The sequence below is a fragment of the Paramisgurnus dabryanus genome, chromosome 24 (assembly GCF_030506205.2).
Source record: "Paramisgurnus dabryanus chromosome 24, PD_genome_1.1, whole genome shotgun sequence".
Classification (NCBI taxonomy): Eukaryota; Metazoa; Chordata; class Actinopteri; order Cypriniformes; family Cobitidae; genus Paramisgurnus; species Paramisgurnus dabryanus.
The window spans coordinates 27307016-27330662 of record NC_133360.1 but is presented as its reverse complement, the minus strand read 5'-3'; the positions used below and the strand labels follow the sequence as shown (position 1 = coordinate 27330662).

General features: G+C 38.7%; 1 protein-coding gene across 3 annotated transcripts in view; it reads left to right on the top strand.

The window, feature by feature from the left end:
• Positions 1–11993, top strand: part of LOC135741239 (solute carrier family 2, facilitated glucose transporter member 5-like) — a 179142-nt gene extending 167149 nt beyond the window's left edge. The window contains exons 1-8 of one of the 3 annotated variants that reach the window (XM_065259896.2): positions 9199–9482; positions 9629–9696; positions 9806–9904; positions 10198–10358; positions 10582–10706; positions 10858–11003; positions 11157–11289; positions 11639–11993. In XM_065259896.2, the coding sequence (XP_065115968.1) occupies positions 9473–9482; positions 9629–9696; positions 9806–9904; positions 10198–10358; positions 10582–10706; positions 10858–11003; positions 11157–11289; positions 11639–11832 (936 nt within the window). In that variant the 5' untranslated portion in view covers positions 9199–9472 and the 3' untranslated portion in view covers positions 11833–11993. Of the gene's footprint in view, positions 1–9198; positions 9483–9628; positions 9697–9805; positions 9905–10197; positions 10359–10581; positions 10707–10857; positions 11004–11156; positions 11290–11638 lie in introns of those variants that run through there. The other 2 variants (XM_065259897.2, XM_073813502.1) reach the window with 2 other exon arrangements.
• The last annotated feature ends 11654 nt before the right edge of the window (positions 11994–23647 follow it).

The following is a 23647-nucleotide window of genomic DNA, read 5'->3' as shown; positions in this document are numbered from 1 at the left end:
GTATATTACACTGGAGAAAAATGCAAAGGAAAATAAAAAGTATACAACTTTATAGATTTGTTTTGGAAGAGTTTTGTTTTGACACAGAAGGGGTAACAGTAGATGGTGGATGCTGAGAGTTTTTAGCAGCTATAGTGCCATAGAAAGAGGAGCTGGAAGGCAGGTGAAGTTCTGCACACCCTTCAAACAGAAGGGGGTAGAGTGACCTCTGCTGGTTGAGCTTCCACATAGCAAGAAGAGCTATAAATATGTTACAAAACTAAAATGAGAATTAAATAATATAAACTTATAAATAATTAGGCTACCTGCTATCCTAAGCTACATATAAAATGAGTTCACTTGTCTAAATCTAAAGTTAAAGATCACCAATGCTTTTACCAATGTTTAATTCTCCCTAACAGCCAGAGTTGTTATTTTTTTGTATGTTTTTTCACACCCAGTGCTACTTTAGTTGTACTAAAAAAAAAAACGTTATATTAGTTCAGTTTTAGTCTACAATCACCTCGCGAACTATAGTGACTTTTATTTTGAAACTGGTTTTACTTTCGCTTTCAAAAAAGGAATAGACCACGTGACTTCTGTTTTTGGTTTATAAACGAAAAAACGAATTGACTGAAGTTCAAAGACTCTCTTTTATTCTTTGTTTAAAAAGGAATAATGATAAAATAATCGACAAAAACTAAAAACGGAATCCGTGTATCGTTCGTTCAATCGATTTTTCAAATTAAAAACAAAAATGATAAAACGAATAACGACTTGTTTTTCGATTTTTTGATTGTGCATTCAGATCAAAATACAAAATATGAATAACGGGATTAGGACAAATTTTAATTTTGATTTTTAATTTTATACCTTAGCCAGGGGCGAAAATCTCATCTAAATGTTGGGGGGGACAATAAACATAAAATTTTTCAAGAACAATTTTTGAAGGGGACACCAATAATACAGGCAAAATTGTACTTGCAAGGAAATGGGTACAGATAGAAAACGTTTCTCTTTCTCTATGAACGGACGCAAATTTAATTTTAATACATATGAATGCAGAGGTGAAAAGAGTAATACAATTTTCTACTTAAGTAATAGTAAAGTTACTTTAATAATATGTTACTTAAGTAAAAGTAAAGTTACTTTAATAATATTTTACTTAAGTAAAAGTAAAGTTACTGGTCTAAAAATCTACTCAAGTAAAAAGTCATTTTAATTTTAAGAGTTACTTTTTTACAGCGGGGAGAGGTTTCTAGTATAGTTCACAAAGGAAGGATATATACATCTCAAACTATGTTTTTAATTGTAAACATCTCTACAATTAAAGTGCAATAACAAATGTTAATAAAATAAAAAGCTTTTTATAACTAAGAAACATTTATGGAATTATTTAATGATTTTTACAGGTGAGTTATGCACTTTTGAAGCAAAAATAATATGAGGTCAGCAGCTAGTAAATACAATCATTATATGAAGGTTGTAATTGATGTATTGCTGGTAACATACATTGTTATTAAACTATATACATAAATGAACATATAATGAGATGAGTGCCATGGCTATACACTATACATCCTTTACACGTTTATTAGCTCCCAGACCTGTGTACCTGATGTCTTTCAATCTATCTCTCTCGCGCTCTCTCTCTCTCTGCAATGTCTAATGATCTGCGCATTCTCGAGGACGTTCTCAAGTTGTTTGACTTGACGCGAAGCTGCTAGACCTCGGAAGATAATGCGCATGTATTAAAAATGCATCGTGCAAATTAGCGGTTAAACACGGTCGGCAATTCTCAAACTCCGTACTCAAGAGCATGAACCCTACCTGAATGAAACAATCGCTTTGCGTCAATGGCCAGGGGTTTCTTTCGTAAGAATTGAATTGAGGGTCTGCATTAGCCTGCGCCTGTCTCGTCCCTCTCCATGGTTCTTTTTGCGCGTTCCCCCGCCCATCAATCAATCATCCGACCGTGGCGCGTCTTTATCACCTTACTTTTTTATTTATTTTTACTCAGTAACGGATATGATTTAACATGTAGCGAAGTAACCAACAATACTTTAAACATACTTAAGTAAAAGTAAAGTACAGATTTTAAAAACTACTCAAAGTAAAAGTACACCAAAAACTCAGTTACAGCAAGGTGAGTAAATGTAATTTGTTACTTTCAGCTCTGCCTCACCTCTGCATGAATGCATAAAAATGTTTTCTTGATCGTTTATCTGCTTCTGTTCTCAGAAAACGAAATATGTTCATGTTTATATGTCAAAATAGTCCAGTTTTAAAACATATGAGGATAAACTGATAAGTGATGGGAAACGTTGTATTGTATATAGCTTATTAACGCGTCGGCTCCGTACACTTCTCTACCACCGGAATGTGTGGTGGTGAGGTAAAAGGGGCGTGGGCAGTGGACCAAACCACTGTGAGGCAAGGGAGGGGGAATCCAAATATTTAAAACGTTTTTTTGTTGTTGCTCCGTTTGCATTTGTATTGTTTCACTTCTTACACAACTAGTTTAAGTATTATAAATCATTAAATTATTTTCAATACACATATTCTAATGATAATTTAGGGGGGACAACCCTCAGATAGGGGGGGTCCTGTCCCCCCCGACCCCCCCGGGATTTCCGCCCATGACCTTAGCAGACATATGCCAATGAAATCATTTTAAACAGATCAAGTAGGCCTACTATTGCGGTAACAGATTACAGCCATTTTAATAAGGTTGTGCATATGACAGAGCAATCATGCTCTCCTGTAAGACTTATTCTATACAAAAAGTATAAAAGTTTAGCCTAATGATCTTCTCCCAATGTGCACGTAATATTGTTAATAATATTGTTCAATGACTAATTGCACGTTTTAATCATTTATGTGAAATCATCTTTTCCATATTTAGTTAGTACTCATTGTGCATTGCCTTTTGAAGTTTATATTATTACTTTTTATTTGTATCATTGCTATATTAATATCTAATAAACAATTTTAAACAGAACAAGTACTATTTTGGTAACAGTCCGAGTTTTTAATGTTATTTCTTTTTTATTATTATTTATTCAGGACACACACATACACACCTAGGGTTTAAAATAGAGGTCTGCGCGACATTGTTTTTTTCCTTCCCGCACCCACTTAAAATTAACTCACCGCTTAAATGCTTTTTCCAACCTTTTTTTTCCCTACGACGTCTGTCATTAGTTTTTAGCAAAATATGAATAAAGGGAAAACGTAGGTTTGTTTCTAGTGCTGTGTAAAAAATAACTTTTAACTGAACTAACTATTTAACCGACATTTAGCCTATAAAGAATGTTCCTATAAAGACACGTTTTAGCGTATCGCATTAAAAAAACGACAACGATGACTGAATGTGCTCTCTTTTAAGGTGCACTAGTGGCATCATCGGGATGCAAAGACATTGCCAGGTTTACAGGGCATATTTGAAAAAAAAAAAACATTCACGGTAAATGCAAAATGTAACAGAGAAACATAGCCTACATTAAATAGGGCAAAGCATATCACTCAAAATTTTAAGCAACGAAAACCATATTAGCCTATTTTCTGCCAAACTATTTCAAACATTCTTGCAGGTGTACATGTGATCAGAAGTGCGGATACGCCAACGCTGTCAAAAGATGTCGGGCTGCATTTCCCAAAAGCCTCGTAACTTAAGAAGCACTTAAAAATCGTTGTAGATCTACAGCTCTACTGTGATGATGTTGTGCCTTTCATCTATTATTTTAAATGTAGAAGGCAATACTTAAGGAGACTAAAGACATTGTATTGTTAAGCTCTTATAATTCATTCTTTGATTGTGAGGTTAATAATGACCAAAGGTTGTGCTTTATTTAATAGTATTCATAGAACAGTGTGTACATCTGTGCTGGTAAAATAAATGTAAAATAAACATTACATAGAAAGGAATAAGATATTAATATAGCAATAATACTGTAGCAAAAATAAGTAATATTATAAACTTAAAAAGGCAATTCACAATGGAATGAGTGCTAACTAAATATGGAAAAGATGATTTCACATGGCATAAATTATGTAAACGTGCAATTCGTAATTGAACAATATTAAACAATATTATTAACAATATTATTACTTGCACATTGGATGAAGATCATTTAGCTAAACTTTTAACAAGCGCGTGCTACAATTAAGAGTCATTTTATAGGATATAGGCGACAGTTCAGCTCTTTACAAACGAATAGCCAGCCACTGTGTGTGATCTTATTTCAGTGCATTTTTGTGAAATGCACGTGAAAGAATAACTAACGTTCATTACGTAGCTCGTAGAAATTGCTCTTAAGTGCTAAGTTCAATTTTATCGGGAAACCCAGCCCAGACCGCTCGTTCCGTCACGGAAGACCAGAGTTCCGACCTCTGCCGTATTTATACACTTAAATTTAATCCAGCACCACAAGAATCCTTATAGGCATTTTACACGATATGCTGCAAACAGTGAAATCGCAATGCAACCACATCTTCTTTCATGTAGTGGAAGAGTTTTGTGCAACATTTATTTTTTAAGGCAATAGCCTACATATTTTTTATCACCGTGCCCAGTGCCGGTCCTAGATGCTGGGGGGCCCTAAGCAAAGCTTTGTGAGGGGCCCTCTGTCAGTGCATTCAGACCCTTATAGCATAGCACACATACATCTCGGAGACGTCTATTTGATGTCTGCGTTTACATCTGCAAGATGTCTTATTTAAATTGTTTTCTCATCTGCAATACGTCTGTGAGACGTCTCCTAAAAGATGTCATATAGACATATTGAAGATGTCTGCAAGACGTTTTTGATTAAGAATGTATGTAAAGCAGCTCTTTTCCTTTATAAGATGTTTTTACACACCAGATGTATTCCAGATCTCCAGATCTTTACCAGACATCTCACAGACGTACCTGTGCTATCTGGGTAAAACCCAGTCAATGTTGCTGTTAGTTAGTTGTTAACTAACCACATAGTGTATTATCTTATAGCTGTATAATATTCCCATATGCACATTACTTTGAAACCCTGACTGATAAACTTGCTGATTATAACATGAAAACATGTATTTGCTGATAAGTTGTTTTGATTTAAAATGTGTTGTGAGAAGCACTAAAAAATTAACCTGATCTAAATGAATGTAATGAATCAAATTAAATTACATATAAATACATACTGTTAATACACAGGGGTTAAATTGGGATTTGTTATGTGTGGGGGGGGGCTCTGTGGGGAGGGGTACTTCGAGGGGTAACATGTTTAATACTGATGACAGCAAAGCCACTGGTGTGTTTCAATGACATTCTGGACCTCTGATAGGATTTGATAAGTTTCAGCTTTAAAAGGAGCATTTTACCCGTAGAAACATTAATCTTTATTGAAAGTGTTATATTTGTAGTCGAAATGTAACATACATTTAGAATTTGGTGCCTATTTTACAGAGAAAAGGGGTGTTTGTAGTCTCATTCCCTCAACAAAGACATTGCACTTCCTTCTTTCAATGATGCAAAATGATGATTTTTACATCATTGAAAGAAGGATGTGCAACACTGAAATCTGTATTTCTCCTGTCTCAGCGGCAACTGAGTAAATGATGCATGACCATTCAAAAACATGACTGGAGTTCTAACTATACAAAGCTTAATGCAAATGGGTGAAGTGTCCCTTTAAAGCTGTCACAGAGGTTGACCCCAAATATTTTAAAAATAGTGTCTGATTTTAAATATTGCAAATCTATGAGTTTGACACCCTATATCCATTTGTTGCACATGTCATTATGCACAACTGATCAAACTTTAAAGGAAGTTAAAAGAATCAATCTCCTTGAATAATTCTAGGCATAAGATGCCCAAAAAGACTCAATTAACAAGATAAGGTACAACACACAGTACTGTATCAGCAACATGTCTTATAAATTAGCCATAGAGATTCCCTATGCTGGTCAGCAGCTACAATCATATAGTTAGGTTTGATTTGTGTAATCAAAATACATTATTTTATTATCTATACAATGAGTTATATCCAGTGTTATCCAGTTAACATACTGTAATTAAACGAGTGACATATACTTTAATCCTTTACAAATTTCAAGTCTTCTATTAAGTTTTCTCGACGTGGGCACCATTCTTACCTCTCTCTCTCTCTCTCTCTCTCTCTCTCTCTCTCTCTCTCTCTCTCTCTCTCTCTCTCTCTCTCTCTCTCTCTCTCTCTCTCTCTCTCTCTCTCTCTCTCTCTCTCTCTCTCTCTCTCTCTCTCTCGTCAAATTACCCTGCACGAGAGCGCGTTCTTGAAGTTCAAAGGAAAAGCGCGTGTTTTCGCGGCAATTGCGTCACCCAATTCGCGTCATTTGAATCGCCCCATGCTAGGACGCGTGTCTTTACATTGACTTAATCTGCTCGCGCAAATCCTTTATCTTGTTCCCTTGCTTCACGTTTTTTCCCTTTATTCTGCTCCAGACGGATAGCTTTGTCTTTGTTTTAAATCAATGGTGGGCATATAATATGCGCATCGTTACCAAATCACTCTTCTGCGTCATGCACGCGGCCGTTTCTAAATTTGAAGGCTGCAACCTCCGGATCATGTCGCATATGCGCGCTGCATACGTCATCAAGCCTGATTTATTTAAGTTAAATAAGCATTTCATTTGCAAGTCATAAGCATAATATAACAATTAACCATTAACTAAGAATAATAGTCAACATTATAATTGTTAATATTCTAAAATACGTTTTTATGACGCATATGCAGCCTACAAATGTGACCTCTGAAGGCTGCAGCCTTCGGATTGAGAAACTGCCTGCATGTTGTCCGAGTACATATCAGTGATTTTAAGAAATCATTAAGTATTTTTAAAAACCCGCACAAATTCGGAAGTTTGCAAATTATTTAAATTATAGCGTCTTGTTTTCATTAAACATAATAATAATTTTTCTTTGATATAATGGTTTTAAATAATTCTGAGATCAAGGGGGCCCTCTAGTGGTGCGGGGCCCTATGCAAATTGCGTACTTTGCGTATAGGAAAGACCGGCACTGACCGTGCCATATCCAAATAAATAATAATAGCAGACAAAAGTTTAAAAGTCGGCCTTAATAAGCGAATAAGACTTACAAGAGAGCATGATTGCTCTGTTATATGCACAACCTTATTAAAATGGCTGTAATCTGTTACCACAATAGTAGGCTACTTGATCTGTTTAAAATGATTTCATTGGCATGTCTGCTAAGGTATAAAATTAAAAATCAAAATTAAAATTTGTCCTAATTCCGTTATTCATATTTTGTATTTTGATCTGATTGCACAATCAAAAAATCGAAAAACAGGTCGTTATTCGTTTTATCATTTTTGTTTTTAATTTGAAAAATTGATTGAACGAACGATACACGGATTAACGTGCTTTTTCTAATTGGTTTTTCGTTTTTTTAATCTGACACAAGCGGTTATTTGCTTTCTACAGAAAAACGGTATTTTCGTTTTATAATTACAAACGAATTACGGATTATCCCCTGACCGAAAATCAAAATGAAAACCAATAAAAGAGAACATAAAATTAAAACTGAACTTTACAATTTAATTTTGTCCCTATTATAGCTTGGGCATGAATAAAAATCCTTATAAGAAATGTATTTACAGATTCCTTTTCAAGCTTGCCTTTTTATTTTAATATTGTCAGTCTTGCCTCAAGATTATATAGAAAATGAAATCGAAATGGTCCGATGCTTTATCACGTTCAAAATGAAAATGAAGTAATTTAATATAATGTTTTAATAATATTTAAGTCCAAAAATATCTTCCATACAATATGAATAGGCATTTGATTAAAAAAAATATCTGCAAAATCTGATATTTATAAGAAGGAACCGCGGATGTTTGTATAGCAACCAAAGCACATAAGCACTTAAGCGCCCTCAAGCGGCCATTTTAAGAACAACGCCTGGCGCGTGCAGCCTTCGGTGGAGTTAATTTTACCTCAAGAGATTTAATAAATTAATGATTTAATATACTGATCACTGCATATCTATTTCTGTTTCTTTTTTACTTGTGTTATATCGCTCTGATATTATCTGTTGGGCTGAAAATAGGCTTGGGGGAAAAAAATCTCACTTAATTTATGCATTTATAGCATTTTCCAATAGCATCTTTAATGTGAAGCAAATAGATTAAAGCAAGAACTCTGTTAGCATGAATAATCCAGCATGTGAGACAGTAATTGATTCTTTACAGAAGCTGCCTGATTTTACAGACATTACTCAACACTGAGAGTCATATGAACTTAACATATTTGACCTAAAAACAGCACATGAACACAACTCAACTCCAGTCATTCACTGATTCAAAATAACTTTCTTCAAATATAAAACAAAACAAATCATACATGACACGCTAACAGTTTATTAAGTGTACTTGATGCAGATTGGGATTAATGTATAAACACATCTGTGATATTCAAGACTTCTTTTTCTAAATACTGATGTTTGTACAGTGAAGCATCAGCACAGAGTCATGTGAGGACCAGTAAAGGATGCCAGAGGCAGTTTAATATGATGATGCCACAAACAGAACACAAAACTCTTATTTTAATAAAGTCAAAGGTCACAGAGCAAATTAACTGTTTTAATTCATTTCCATAGAGAAAATGAATATGAATATTTATTGGCCTTAATTTATACTCATAACATAAACAGATTTAAAAGTATTTCCCTGATCATGATGCAAAGATGACAGAATAAAGAGCACTTATTGTTCTCTTATACACATAACTAATGGTTTAGTGATTTAAAAGAGTTTGCAGTCATAAAACAATAAACGTGAGAACAGAAACATTAGTGTTCATTTATCTTCTCCCACATGAGTTTAAATCAATGATATAAATCACTCATTTGTTCTTTATTTCTATCATCTCTATACAGTATATACAGCATAGCATTGATCATTTTTTCGTTATGGTTAACATACAGAATGTGACTTACAGTCATGTGAAACAGAAAGTACACCATGGTTTTATATATCAGGACATTAAAGTCATCTGGTCCTTGCAGCTCTTAAAAATAAACTATTAACATTGATTTTTTTTCTCGTTTCATAAATGATGCTCACTTTTCCTTGTTTAATATTTATTATTTTATTATATTACTTTATTCTTGTACAAATGTTATATCAATTAAACGTGAAACAAACACTCATATGTTGAATGGTTACTCAAGCATTCGTTCAAGTGGATATAATGTGAATAAAGTGTTAAATCATGCGAGTGCTAGCATGTGACAGTGGGTTTAACATTTTGAACTCTTCATAAGTCAGGATCTCTCCCTCACCAGTGTTAAATGGGCAAAGCTCCACCATAGACAGCGCACCTTCTTCCCCAAATAATCAGCAATGGGATTTTTCTAGCTAAAAGTTTAATGGGATACACAACACCCGCTTGCTGTTTTAGTTTTATTTGTACATTCAGTCCTACAAATGGCAGAGGGGGTTTTGAAAGATCCTAACAGGACATGTACAAGGGTATGTAGCTTTAATTTAGGTTTAATGTATACTTTTCTCAAGAGAGGTTTGTCTCTTAAACAGCAATAGACTGTTTTATGTTATATTAAATATACAAGAAATATAAAGGAATATATCCATTCAGTAATCTTTATTTCCTCTCAAAGTTTACGAAGATAAAGGCACTGTTCACAAAAAAAAAGATTTGGTTTACAAGAAAGAAAGCCCTATAGGGGTGATTAGTGTGGTGATAATAAAATATATTTTTTTAATTGTTAGATAAACAATCTCTTTAATGAATGTTATTTTTAGTGTTGAAAGATTATTTGTCACTTTTTTAACAGCATCTTACCTTGTCCCTGTTGGCAGTAGCGCTGCTCTCGTCATTGGGAAGCTCTCTGCTTTATGGTTATAACCTGGCTGTGGTTAATTCTCCTGCGCTAGTAAGTGACCTAAATATGAATAATATGAGTGCAACTAATACTGTTTTGTGTAACAGGACTCACTGTTTAGACTCAGGACCAAATACTGATCATCACATTATTTAAATTCACTTTTAGATTATTCATTTTATAAAATATAAATTAATATCATGATGGCAGACTACATAGAAAGAAATAAAAGAGATGTTCAAGCATTATCGGCAATGCCAAGACATTTTGAGTTTGTTTGCTCTCAGAGGAAAAACTCCTCAGTATAAATGTTGATGTTTTTCATTGTTCTTGTTCTTCATTAGTACATTAAGGACTTTTATAACCAAACCATTGTGAGACGTTATGGGTCAGGAGTGGATGAAGAGCATCTTACGCTTTTCTATTCAATCACTGTGTCTATATTTGCCATTGGAGGCTTGCTGGGCTCTCTCACAGTAGGAATACAGGTTACCAAATTTGGAAGGTAGAAAACGAAGCTTCAGATCCCAGAATTAATTTATTTTTGTAATGAAAGATAAAAAGCTAATGGTTTAATGTTAGAAATAAATGCATACAGGTTAAGGTCTTTATCACAGTTATTAAAGACTCATTTATTCAATCTCAAACGTGTACAAAATATATTTACATGCATGTAATAGGAAGACACTTTTATCCAAAGCAACTTTGTGTGTTTGTCTAATTTGTAGGAAAGGGACGCTGATACGCAGCACAGTTCTGGTGTTTGTAGGTGGAGGGTTGATGGGCTTCAGTCGGTTATGTGGCTCACCAGAAATGATTATTATCGGTCGCTTCATTACAGGAATACATTCAGGTAAAGCAATGTCCTAAAAATGTACAATCTTTTGCTAAAAAACAATCTTTTGCCTCGCATTTCTCGTGCTATTAGTAATCTTATGTTGTGACGTCTCTTCATGCATTTATCTGCTTTACTGATGTGTCCTCTGTCTGTCGTGCTGTTGTAGGGATATCTCTCAGCGTGGTGTCCATGTTTCTTGGAGAAATCGCTCCAAAGAATCTCCGTGGATTCCTGGGACTCATGCCCAGCATTTTCATCTGTTTGGGTGTATTTATTGCTCAGGTTCTGGGGCTTCATGAGATCTTAGGCAAGGTGAGTCTTGATTGAAAGTCCTCAATCCTTTACTGAAATCATTTAAAAGTATTTTTGTGTTAAAAACTGCTGTTCATTTTTAGTTGATGTATTTACTAATATGAACTTTATTGTAAAGTGTTGTTGTATTTTTGATCTGGTGTCTCCACACAGGAAGAGTTCTGGCCTCTGTTCCTCTCTCTTGTCATATTGCCCACATTCATACAGCTCGTCTTCTTGCCATGGTTCCCAGAGAGTCCAAGATATCTTTTGATAGAAAAGCAGAACATTCATGCCACAATCACAGGTAAAGACTTTCAGATTCAAAGATTGTGACATCCTGGTCTGTGTCTTCTGTGCTTTTACTGCCTTGTTTCGTCTTGTTCCTGTGTTGCTCCGTCTCTTTGTTTGTTGGTATTTAATTCATCGGTTCTTGTCTTGTATAAATACGTGTAAGCTTTGCTTGTGCACATCATGTTTTTTTTGTACCAACCCTGTGTTTGTTTTTTGTTAAAAGATGCTCCTTGTTCCTGGTGAATGAGCAGATCAATAAATATCATAATCTGTGATTTGATTCTCTGTCATTATATGATATCATGTGATCTTGTCGTCTGATTCTCTTGTGTTATGATGCTTTTCTGTCCTGCTTGACGTAGCATTGAAGTGGTATCGTGCTAAGTGTAACATCCAGGCTGAGGTGGAGGAGATGCAGGAAGAGCAGCGAACTTTGACCTCAGTGAAGACGGTCTCAGTATTACAGCTCTTCAAGGATTCGTCCGTGCGCTGGCAACTTATCACCATCATTGTGGTCAATGCGGGAATGCAGCTGTCAGGAATCGATGCGGTGTGAATGTTGTGTGAAAAAGACAATAATGTTGTCGTAGATAAAAACAGGACTGATTTGACTTCTCTATTTTTAGATCCGGTTCTACACCAATTCAATCTTTGAGAATGCCGGCATTCCTGCTCATCAGAGCCAGTATACAACAGTAGGCACAGGAGCCATAGAAGTCATCGCTGGACTCATAGGTGTAAGATTATGTCACGCCCAGGGGCTGGCTATTACTAGGCTAAAGCCACGCCCCTTCTCAACTTCCACCTCGAGGAGGTCCCCAAAGCCAACCCAATGACCAGACAACAACAAGGACAGGTAAGTATAAAACAATCTTTATTTGTTTAAATAATTAAAATGTACTGGGAATGGGGAAGGGACAATTAAAACTAAACTCTTGCTCTGCCTTCCAGGCAGGCTATGGTCAAGAAGTTTGCCAGAAAAGGGGGGGGGATGCACGGGGGTTCCAGGGGGTACTGGAGACCAAGGGGGAGACGTAGGAAACAGGCTCCTGCCTGTCCCCGCTATCCGTGGCGCCCTCCTTTTCTTTCAATTCTTTGTCGTTTGTTCACTCTCCTTTCTCCGTTTTCCACAGGCTGTGGCCGAGACACAAAGACACAGTTACTTTGATTTGGATGGCTCTCTCACCTCTTCGCTGTTTACAGCCCTTGGTAAGTACACGTTTCCCACAGTTCGTTTTCTTGGTGCTCACTCTCGTTCTCTTTCTCCACAGGCCGCAGCTGGGACACAAAGACACAATTACTCTGACTTGGATGGCTCTCCAACCTCTTCGCTGTTTACAGCTCTCGGTAAGTACAGGTCTCCCACAGTTCGTTTTCTTGGTGCTCGCTCTCTTTCTCCGTCTCTGTAAATCAATGGCTTGTGAGGGTGAGTCTATAATTTTGCGAGGTGGCGGACTTACGACAGTTGGCATCCACGATGTGTCAGATGGGCAGTAGTTCCTATATGGCGCCGGGGACAAACCCTCTCGGCGAGCTCGTTGGTCTGCAGAGGGGCGAAACGTCACACCGTCTCACCGGGTCGAGCGCTGCCCTCTCCTCACTACCCGTTGGGCGATCGAACACTGGACAGGGGCGCCCTTGTGTAGAGACCTCGGGGCGGCGGAACTCCTTCGCCCATAGCTCTGCGACAATGGAAATCACACAGGTAAGATATCAATGCTAATAGCCCGTAGTTGTACTCACACACTTCCAACTCTTCGTTTCTTCACCGCCACTCTCCAAAGTCCGCCAATGTTCAAACGGGAAACCGTTTCCAGGGGCCCACACCGTCACTTTACACCTGAAGCACACTCACAGCGTATATTAGACAGATCTCTCTTGGACCGTTAGCCTCTTCGTCTTCCCTCGACGAAACGGGTGATACAGGGGTATGACTGACAAGACACACACAGCAATTGCAAAGCAATCCACCGCAATACACAGCACCACTTCAACGTGAAAAGTTTCTCAAACACAAAGACTCACCCACCACACTCAGGTGTACACAAAAGACGCCCGTCTTCCTCCACTTCGCTTTGGTCGAATTAGGCGATGGTAATACGGCCTAGTTTTTTGCTTCGCTGCTGTGGCTGCTTCAATGAGGTCCCTTCGGCTCGCCCACCACGCTATTTCAGGGGTAGGGCCACCCTCCCTCTACTGGAGGTATTCAGTAAAATCACGGGTCAGTCTCCAATGCATTTCAATAAAAGGATCTAGTACTCACAGCTTTCCGCGTTTATTCACGTTGTAAACAACAATACGTTTCCTCTCCCTTTTATTCCTCTCGATGTATAACGTAATCCGATCGTGCTTCAACCTGTAAGGTTCACTATATCCTCAGCACATCCGCTTCAGTCTACGAAAGAGAGAGAGTATCCACAGCCACAATGGTGTACCGGACGAGCACAACTCAGCACTTCAACACACACTAAGCACACAAGCTCTTCGGGGTGCTCCTTTAAAAGATCCACAGCTTGCCTTTCTTTCGCCTCCTGTGGCTCTGTCTTCTTTCCGCTCGCTTCCAGCGATCCCCGGATCAACAGAGCCTTCGGGCTCTTCAAAAGGTGCGTGTCTTCAATTTGCCCTTGGCAAAGGAGCTTTCCCCGTGTCAGTCCTCCTTTCTTTGTGTTCCTGCAGAGCTATTTAAGTGCTTCATCCTCCGACAACCTCCAATCACACTTTACTTGACTAATTCGTTGCACCTGTAGCGAATTTGGCTTCGTTTGTCTCCATGGAGAACCAGGAAGTAAACCGGTGTTTTTAAAAATTCTGTCCGGGCGGAACCTCTCCTCTCCATTTTTGGTTCCGCCCTAAGTCACCCTGTGACATCCTCCCCCGTCAATCCGTTCTAGTCCCTAGAACGGGCTCTTCATAGGGACGGGTAAAAAAATGGTGTAGGGTCTCTCTTTAAAAACCGGACGGGCATGGCACGGGTTGGGCTACGGGCCCCGCATTGTCGGTCATTGGGCGACCTTGGTTACTCAACTCGAAGTGGAATCCTGCCGACTACGCCAAAATCTGTCACAGGTAGGGGTGGACCCAGATGTTAATAAGGTCACGCCCCTTTTTCCACCTCGAGGAGGTTCCCAAAGCCACCCCAATGACCAGACATACAAGGTAAACATAATATTAAAATACACTTTATTAAATTACTTAAAATAATGGATAGGGGAGGGAGGAAAGGGGAACTTAAAATAACGGCCTCTTCAGGCTCTTGTCCTCTTCACAGGCTGGGTTTCACACAGTTCCTTTTCGTGTCGCTCACTCTCTTTCTCCATAGGCAGCGGCTGGGACACAAAGAGCCTGTTTACACTTGGCATTAACATGTGTTTTCGTCGATCGGATCGCAAGTGGACGACGTTAATGCCAGGTGTAAACAGTGTTCAAAACGTTTTGAGCTCGTCCACTTTCGACCACTTTCAACCACATCCAGAGGTAGTCGAAACCACTTTCGATCGGATCGCTTTGGAGTTGTGGAACGCATATGTGGTTGAATGTGTTCGAACAGCTACGAAAGACCGCCTAGTCCCCGCCTACTGACCTAACGCGTAATCATTGTGGGACGTGTTTCCGGGTCAGACAGCATTTAAACTCTGTGTAGCCAAACGGAAAGTTTATTTTAAAATCAAAATCAGAAATCTAAGCAATGGATGCTCGTGGATGGAGTTCGATTGAGACTAGGTGCCTCATCTCTGTGTGGGCAGAAGAGGAGGTGCAGCGAAAACTCGTAGATTCCTATCGAAACCGTCGTGTATTCGAGGTGATTTTGCAGAAGATGGTGGAAAGTGGACACAACCGGTCGTGGCAGCAGTGTCAACGTAAAATAAAGTACTTAAAGCTTGCATACAGAAAGGCAAAGGACAGCAATAGCAGGTCTGGCATGGAAAGGGTAACCTGTCCGTTTTTCGACGAGCTAGACGAGGTTCTAAAGGACAAACCATCATTTTGTCCGGCGGATGGGTTTGTTTTGGACTCTGCAGACGTCGGAATGTCTACGGAATCAAGAACAGACTCCACCGACTCCGACCCTACCGGCGATGCCACCCCTGAGGAAAACGAAGGTAAAATTTATTTTATGTAAGTTTTGATTAAACCAAATTTGATTGGCTTTTAGAAACGGAGGGAACCAACTGAGAAGTTGTAAAAACATTATGAGCCCCTCAAAACGGCATCCATTCTTAACTTAAGTGAACCACACGGCTACAATCGGTTAATAAATGTGTTTTGTGGCTTATCAATGCAATTTTGTAAGAAAACAAACTATATTTTAAACTTTAAAACCCACAATCACTAGCTTCCGGTATCGACGCCATCTTGGATTCGCACGTTTACCATGTTGTACTAGTGTGAGTGCATGGTTTGTTTGTTTTGTTTGCAAAATCACATCAATTACCCACAGAACACCGTTATTAACACCATTTTAACACCGTATAGCCATGTGTATTACTTATGTTAAGAATGGATAAACTTTGTAGGGCTAATGTCAGAATTTGTTTCCTGTTATAAAGTTTGAAAGAGCAAGGCCATTTATCCCAAAATCTAAAATGTGTTTGTCTGAAAGATGTTGGACTGAAATATTAGGGTCATTTTGAAAGTTTGTAGGAGTGTCCATTCGAAGACAAAGTGTACTGACGTATCTTAACATATCAGTGCCAATGAGTTGTTTCCATATGCAGATCAGTATTGTTTTTCTGTACGGTATGTTTGTAAAAAACTACTTAAACGTCCTAATAAGTAAGGGTTAGTTTGGGAACCTCCCAAAATGGGATTGTGCAGCAGTAGATCTCTGAATGTGAAGATGAAAATGACAAATAATTACTGCAACTGTTCTTAACCAATGTTATTTGTTTGTTTGTAGATACTACAGTTGAAAGTGAGGCTGATGCTTCTTCGTCACAAGTGTCGTCGAAGAGAAAGAAGCCAACCCGAGGTCGAGGCCAAAAAAAGAACAAATTTGAAACAACCCTCGAGATGTTTGCGAACTCTATCAACGAGGGAAATGGTGACGAGGTGCTGCTGAAGATGCAGGAGAGGCAGCATGCCCACGAAGAGAGACTCTTTAAAATGATGATGCAGTCAATTTCAGCCATGGCATCACCCGTGCAACAATCCCCCATACGACCATCACCATATTCGTGGTACCAGCCGCAAGGGCCCTGCACATCCACATCTTTCCAGCCCCAAGCACCATCGTTTAACCATCCATCGGGTTTTGCCCCTGAACTGCCTCACACATCAGAATTTGTACGGTGCAGCACACCTGACTTTAGCTCTCCTCGCTCGGACGACTACTAGCATAAAAAGGACACTTAAAATATATGCCGTAAGGACATTTAAGCAATATCGGCCATAATGACACTTTTTTTTTTTTTAAATGCACAATGAAACGTACAGTCTGAAAACATTTCCTTTACAAAGAACACTTAAAGACATGAGCCAAAACATGTATATATTTTTTAAAATATCTCTTTTGTCTTCTGTGTTCAAAGTACTGTATTAAAACAGTTCCATATTGTTTTATAAAAAAAACACTTAAAGAGAAATGGGCCCAAACTTGTATTTTTTATTTTATTTTGTAAAATCTCTTTTTGTCTTCTTTGAACACAGAACTGTATTTTAAACAGTTCCCTTTATTGTTGTATAAAAAGGACACTTAAAGAAAAGTGGCCCAAAACTTGTATATATATATATATATTTTAAAGTTTGTCTTGTGTTAAAAGAACTGTATTGAAACGGCTGCTTTTTGTTGTTTCTATAAATGTTTATTTTCAAGATCAAAGTCCTGGTTTTCATTTTAGTATTGTTTCGTTGGCTTCTGCAAAACATCAAATAAAACAAAAGGTTACTCTTTAAAGACATGTTATGAAATCCATCCCTAATAAAGTAACGCAATGCAACTACAAAGTAATAATATAATTATGAGGCTAAAGAATCTCACCCAAAGAAAAAATTTTTGGTTTAATGAACATAAAATGTTTTTATAAATGATGGTGAGCACACAGCTTTTGTACCCATTGAAATACATCTTATCACATTCTCATACTATAGAAGTCAATGGTCAATGTTTGCAATCAGCTGTGCGCTTATCATTATTGGTCATCTTGTGTGTTCAACTGACTTAAGAAACTCTCATAGGTTTATAACAATGAGGATGAGTATTGAATATGTATGTTTTGGTGAACTATCCCTATAACTTGCCCTATAACTTCTTGCAAGTCAATCTCATTTAAAAAAAGTCACACTCAAACTAAAACAGATACATTTCATGATGCCCTTGCACAAAATAATACATGATTATGGTCTCATTTGGATCGCAGACTTTTAATGTAATACAAGAGTTATCGTTTTCTAATACTACAGTAAAGTTATGAAGGCCTTAAAAATATAGGTGTAATTACTTTAAGATAACTATATATCATACGTTTATTGATATGTAATTTCAATTGAATTAATCTATAAATGCACTGTAGCTAAAGCCAGAGGTCAGACCATGTACTGTTTAAAATCTGAAGAAAATACATGTAAACATTGGAATTATCTGAAAATATGTCTTAAGACATTTTATTATTACTTACATATATGTTATAAAACAACATTAAGTGAGAATGTGCACATTAACTTTAGTTAGTTGCATGCCATTTTAACAAAAGCCCTGAAGGATGTTGTTTTTGTGAAGTGACCAAAAGACACGTGCTCATCTATACACTGTAGGTCAAGATGAAATAATGTGATAAAATGTTTGGACATCATAATAACAAGGATAAAGCAGACGCAGTATGCAGCTGGACAAAAATCTGAGATTTATTGAGAATAACACAATCAAATTAATACGAAGTAAACAGAAACCTAAGTTTAGATACTGTACAAGTTCTATACAAGGTTTCAGTACAATCGTTTAAACTGGATTTTTGTCAAAATATAACGAGAGTGCCCGTCTAACACACTGTGGGCCTTCAGCTCTCTCTTGTGTCACTGGAATGTCAGGTGCATTCACTTCCACTGGCTCCTCTACATCCTGCATCCAAGAATGTGTCGTCGTTCATTGAACACAAGTTATGTAGGACACAGCAGGCACTGATAATGGTTGGGACTCTTGTTATGCTGACTTCAATTTTTTTCAGCAAACACCTCCATCTCCCTTTCAGCTGTCCAAATGCACATTCAACAGTCATACGTGCACGGCTCAAACGGTAGTTGAAGAGCCTCTGTTCTCTGGAGAGATGACCATTGTCAGAAAATCCCTTCATCAACCAGCTCATGAGTGGGTATGCAGGGTCACCAAGTAGCATCACTGGAATGTGCACACCCTCAATTTCTTGTGTTTCCTACAGTAGAAACAGACACATATTATACAAAAGTAAAATTCATGCACCGCACAGCTGCCAGAAAATGTAACAAATGTTTTATATTAATTTGCACGTCTTACCGCTGGGAACAGCTGTCCATTCTCTGCTTGATGAAACAAGGTGGAATTACGCAACACTCGCGCATCATGAACACTGCCTGGCCACCCCACATTTATATTGGTAAAGCTGTAAATTAAACAAGTATTAGTTTGTTTATAAGAGACCATACAATAAAACAACCAAAAGTAAATACGGATAAGAAAAACTACTGAATGTGACTGGTTACTCACCGTGATCTGTGATCCACAACTGCCTGTAATATAATTGAGTAGCTTCCTTTTCTGTTGTAATAGTCCTTTGAATCCTCAGAAGGTGGGGTAACCGATATATGGGATCCATCAATTGCTCCAGCACACTGAGGAAAACCCCATCTCTCTTTAAAGCCTTCAACAACTTCCTGGAGCTTCTCTCCCTTTGGCAAATTAATAAAAAAGCTTTGCAGTGTTCGTATTGCTTCACATACTTCCGAAACAATGCGGTGCACAGTCGCTTTGCCCATTCCAAACATCTCAGCCAATGTTCGGTAGTCTGTTCTGGATGCAAGGTACCACAGAGCAGCTGCAGCTCGCAGTTCTACAGTAATAGTCTGTCGTAAATGGGTTTGTTTTTTCTTCAGCAGTGGCCGCAATTTGTCGCACAGAACATTAAATGTGCGTCGTCGTATACGAAAATGTTCAAGCCATTGATCATCATTATACGTACCGAGCACAATATTGTTCCACCATTCCCGACTTCGCCGACGATTCCACAATATTCGACGGGGTCTTGATGCTATCATTGCCGAAACGAAAGCGGCAGCTCTCCGCCTATTTCTCCTCTGTTTCATTTTTTTAACTAGTGAAATTTGTGTGAGCGTATTAAGTCCATTGCTCTGAAATATCTGAAAGAGCCCGTACATATACATATACAAGACCTCGTGCAGCATGTTTGGAACAACAATACAAGCATGGAAGCTCTGACGTAATGTTACGGAGCATAGACTCTTAAGTTCCGGCACGCGCTTATGACGAAAGCATTATAGACCCTCCCACTGACCCTCCCATGAGGACATAAGTGGTCGAAAGTGGACAACCGAGACGGATTTAAATACCAGGTGTAAACAGAATGTGTCTCTCTCGTCCACTTGCGATCGACGAAAACACATGTTAATGCCAAGTGTAAACAGTGTCAAAGACACAGTTAATCTGACTTGGATGACTCTCACCTCTTCGCTGGCTACAGCTCTTGGTAAGTACAGGTTTCACACAGTTCGTTCTCTCGGTGCTCACTCTCTTTCTCTTTCTCCACAGGCAGCGGCTGGGACACAAAGACACAGTTAATCTGGCTTGGATGGCTCTCACCTCGCTCTGGGTGCAACGTACAGTGGTTCCTCTAGTGCAAATACAGCCCACTCTCCGTCTCTGCCGATCAACGGGCTTAAAAAGGTTAGTATACAACTTTACAAGGTGGCGGACTTACGACAGTTGGTCTTTGCGATGTATCAGATGGAGCGGCAGTTCCTATGTGACGCCGGGGGCGAACCCTCTCGGCGAGCTCGATGGTTGCAGAGGGGCGGACGTCACACCGTCTCACCGGGTCGAGAGCTGCCCTCTCCTCGCTACCCGTTGGGCGATCGAACACTGGACAGGGGCGCCCCTTTGTAGAGACCTCGGGACGGCGGAACTCCTACGCCTCTCTCTCTGCAACAGTAAATACTCCACTGATAAAATGTCAACAATTGTGACCCCTGCTCGTACTCACACAACTGCCAATTTTCCTGTTCTTCACCGCCACTCTCAAATCCGCCCAATGCTCAGACGGGAAATCGTTCCGGGGCACCACACCATTATTCTAGACCTGAAGCACGTTCACAACATATGATGTACTAGTTTTCTCTAGGACCGATAGCCTCTTCGTCCTTCCTTGACGAAGTGAGTGAAGGCGGGGATTCGTCTGACAAGACACAGCAAATGCACAGCAATACATCGAAGTGAAAGTTTCTACAGCACAAGGACTCACCCACCACACTCAGGTGTACACAAAGGACGCCCGTCTTCCTCCACTTCGCTCGGATCAGGTCTGGCGATGAATAATACGGCCTAGTCGCTGTGACTGCTTCAATAAATGCTCCTTCGGCTCACCCACCACGCTATCTCAGGGGTAGGGCCGCCCTCCCTCTCCTGGAGGTATCCGGTATAAATGCAAGTTAGTATACAACACGTTTTCAATAGAATGTTGGTACTCACGACTGTTGCAATATCTTCGTCCCACTATTCTCTGTTCCAGCTCACGCTGCAAGCGCTCCAACCACACCGACAGGGCGACTCCTTCTCCGACCAGGTTATACTGCACTTCCGGTGACTCACAACTTCCACACAGGCATGTACTCACATCAACACCGTTTTCTTCTCCTCTGTTTCGTCACGATGTACAATGTGTTCCGATCGTTCCTTAACCTTTAAGGTTCGCGATGTTCTCATAACCATCCAACTTCAGCCTGAGAGAGAGAGTTTAAACAGCCACCAACAGCGTAACAGACGAGCACAACTCAGCACTTCAACACGCCAAAAACTGCCTTCGGGGTGCTCCTTTAAAAGATCCATGGCTTGCCTTTCTTTCGCCTCCTGTGGCTCTGTCCTCTTTCCGCTTGCTTCCCTAGCGCAGCCCGGATCAACAGAGCCTTCGGGCTCTTCAAAAGGTGCGTGTCTTTTTTCTGCCTTTGGCAGAGGAGCTTTCCCCGTGTCAATCGCTTCTCGTGTCAATCGCGCCTTCTTTGTGTTCCTGCAGAGCTATTTATTTGTCTCCCTCTCACACAGCCTCCAATCACACTTCGCTTACTTAATTCTTCGCACCTGTGGCTCGTAAAGCCCCGATTATGTTGCCCTGGAAACCAGGAAGTACTGGGTGTCATTAATGCAGCCTGGGCGGAAACCCCATCTTCGAGCGGAACCAAGTTTCGCCAATTTTGGTTCCGCTCTATAAAAGTCACCCTGTGACATCTTCAACAGAATTAAGAAACTCATACAGGTTTAGATCAACATGAGGGTCGAGGAAATTATGACAGCACTTTTATGAATAAATAAACTATCCTGTTAAAACAGTAAATGGCCAATCAAAATCAACTTTTCATGTGTACTTTTATTTCATCTTTATTTAACTAAGTCTCCCAACTCTTTTTGAGTAAAACCTTGCAGAGAAGACACATTATTACATGAAGATGAAATTAAAAACAATACAAATAGAGAACAAAGTTAAAATTCACTACTATAAAGGACTTTTGATAGTATTTGTAAATACTGAAATGTTATGAAATGTATTTATACAAAATCCAGCCTGAGAATAGCAATAACGCACCCTTATAAAAGATAAACGTCTTCATAAGCTTTAAACTTTTAATAAGCGCGTTAAACGTTCCCATGGTTATAAAAGGATCAAGCTGTTGTTATATTCTGAAGATTAATTCATGACCAGAGTGCAGAATAAACAAAAGATTTTCTACTGAGTCCTGCATGAAACCTAAGTACACTGAAGAGTCGACATCTAGAAGAGACAAAATCATAGCAACTATTTGTTAGTGAAAGAATATTACACAAAAAGCCTTAATAACCTAAAAAAGCTTTAAAAAACAAATGCTTAACTACAAGATTAAAGCACAGCTAAAATCCTAACCTAACTAAAAACAGCACTGAGTTGAATAACAGCCTGACTTATAGTGAAGATGAAAGTAGATCACAGTATCATCTATATAAAGATGCACTATAGCAAAGTTTTTACAGGATTTATACATTGTGATGTTACAGTTGATCTGACACTGACACAAGACTGTTGAATGATAAACTCAATACTTCAATGAATAATTCATGTATTTGAGCATTAGATTATTTACACTGAACTGACATTAATATGTCACTGTGTATGACATCACTGATGTCATTGCTGAGAGACTGTTGCTAGGTGATGATGTCATATAGAGAGAGTTGTGAGTAGTAGTTCTGATGGACAGACAGCTGATCTACTCACAGACCTGCAACATCTAACAATGACAAACACACAGAAAGAGACAATGTTTTAAAATCTGACCATTAGTTTATTTAACATACAGATATACAGATTTTCTCACCTCTATTTGTTTGTCATCAGTTTTGTTTTTAGATGAGTTCAATTTATTCATTCTGATGATAAACCTGTAGGGTCAAAATTCACACTCTTACAATCTGAATTCATATCAGAATATTCACTGTATGTTATGCAGTTTTGAGTTTTACTTAATATTTTTACTTACCAGATCCATACAGCTCCTATAATGAGAAACTGAGGCAGAAACACCAACAGAGGGACAAACACTGAGCTGTCCACTGTATCTGAAGAAAGACAAACCCCAGAAAATTCAGAACATAACTTTACTCTTCATCTTAAATTACATAAGACTCATGATGTTAAAATCAATACAGTAAATCTATCAGATAGATCACCTGAATGCAGGAATGAGAGGCTGTGCTACATTATGAATATCATCACAACTGAGCTTTAACCCGTGACTTACAGACTGACACAGTGACAAATGCGTGAAATCTTTTTTATAAATCAGTTTCTATAAAATGAAAATAATAATGACACAAATGTTTCTTTCATTATGAAATATACTGAAGTGTTTGACTTATAAATGTCACGGGTGACGAAAAGATGAACAAACGAAAACGAAAGTAAAAACGAAAGCGGAACTACTTTTGTGGAGGCGGTTTCCCGCCGGACCGATTTAAGTGAGTTCGGATCGCTTGGCCGGCGGTTTGATGAACCAACAAGCGCCAGGTGTGCGAATTGAACGCGGCGATGGCTGATTGGGACACATCGGCTGTTTCTCAATTCCAAGAACACAAAGAACGGACTTGTGTTCTTGTAGAGACTGGTCTTCCCAGGCAACCTCGGAAGAACGAACTCAGAAGGTTG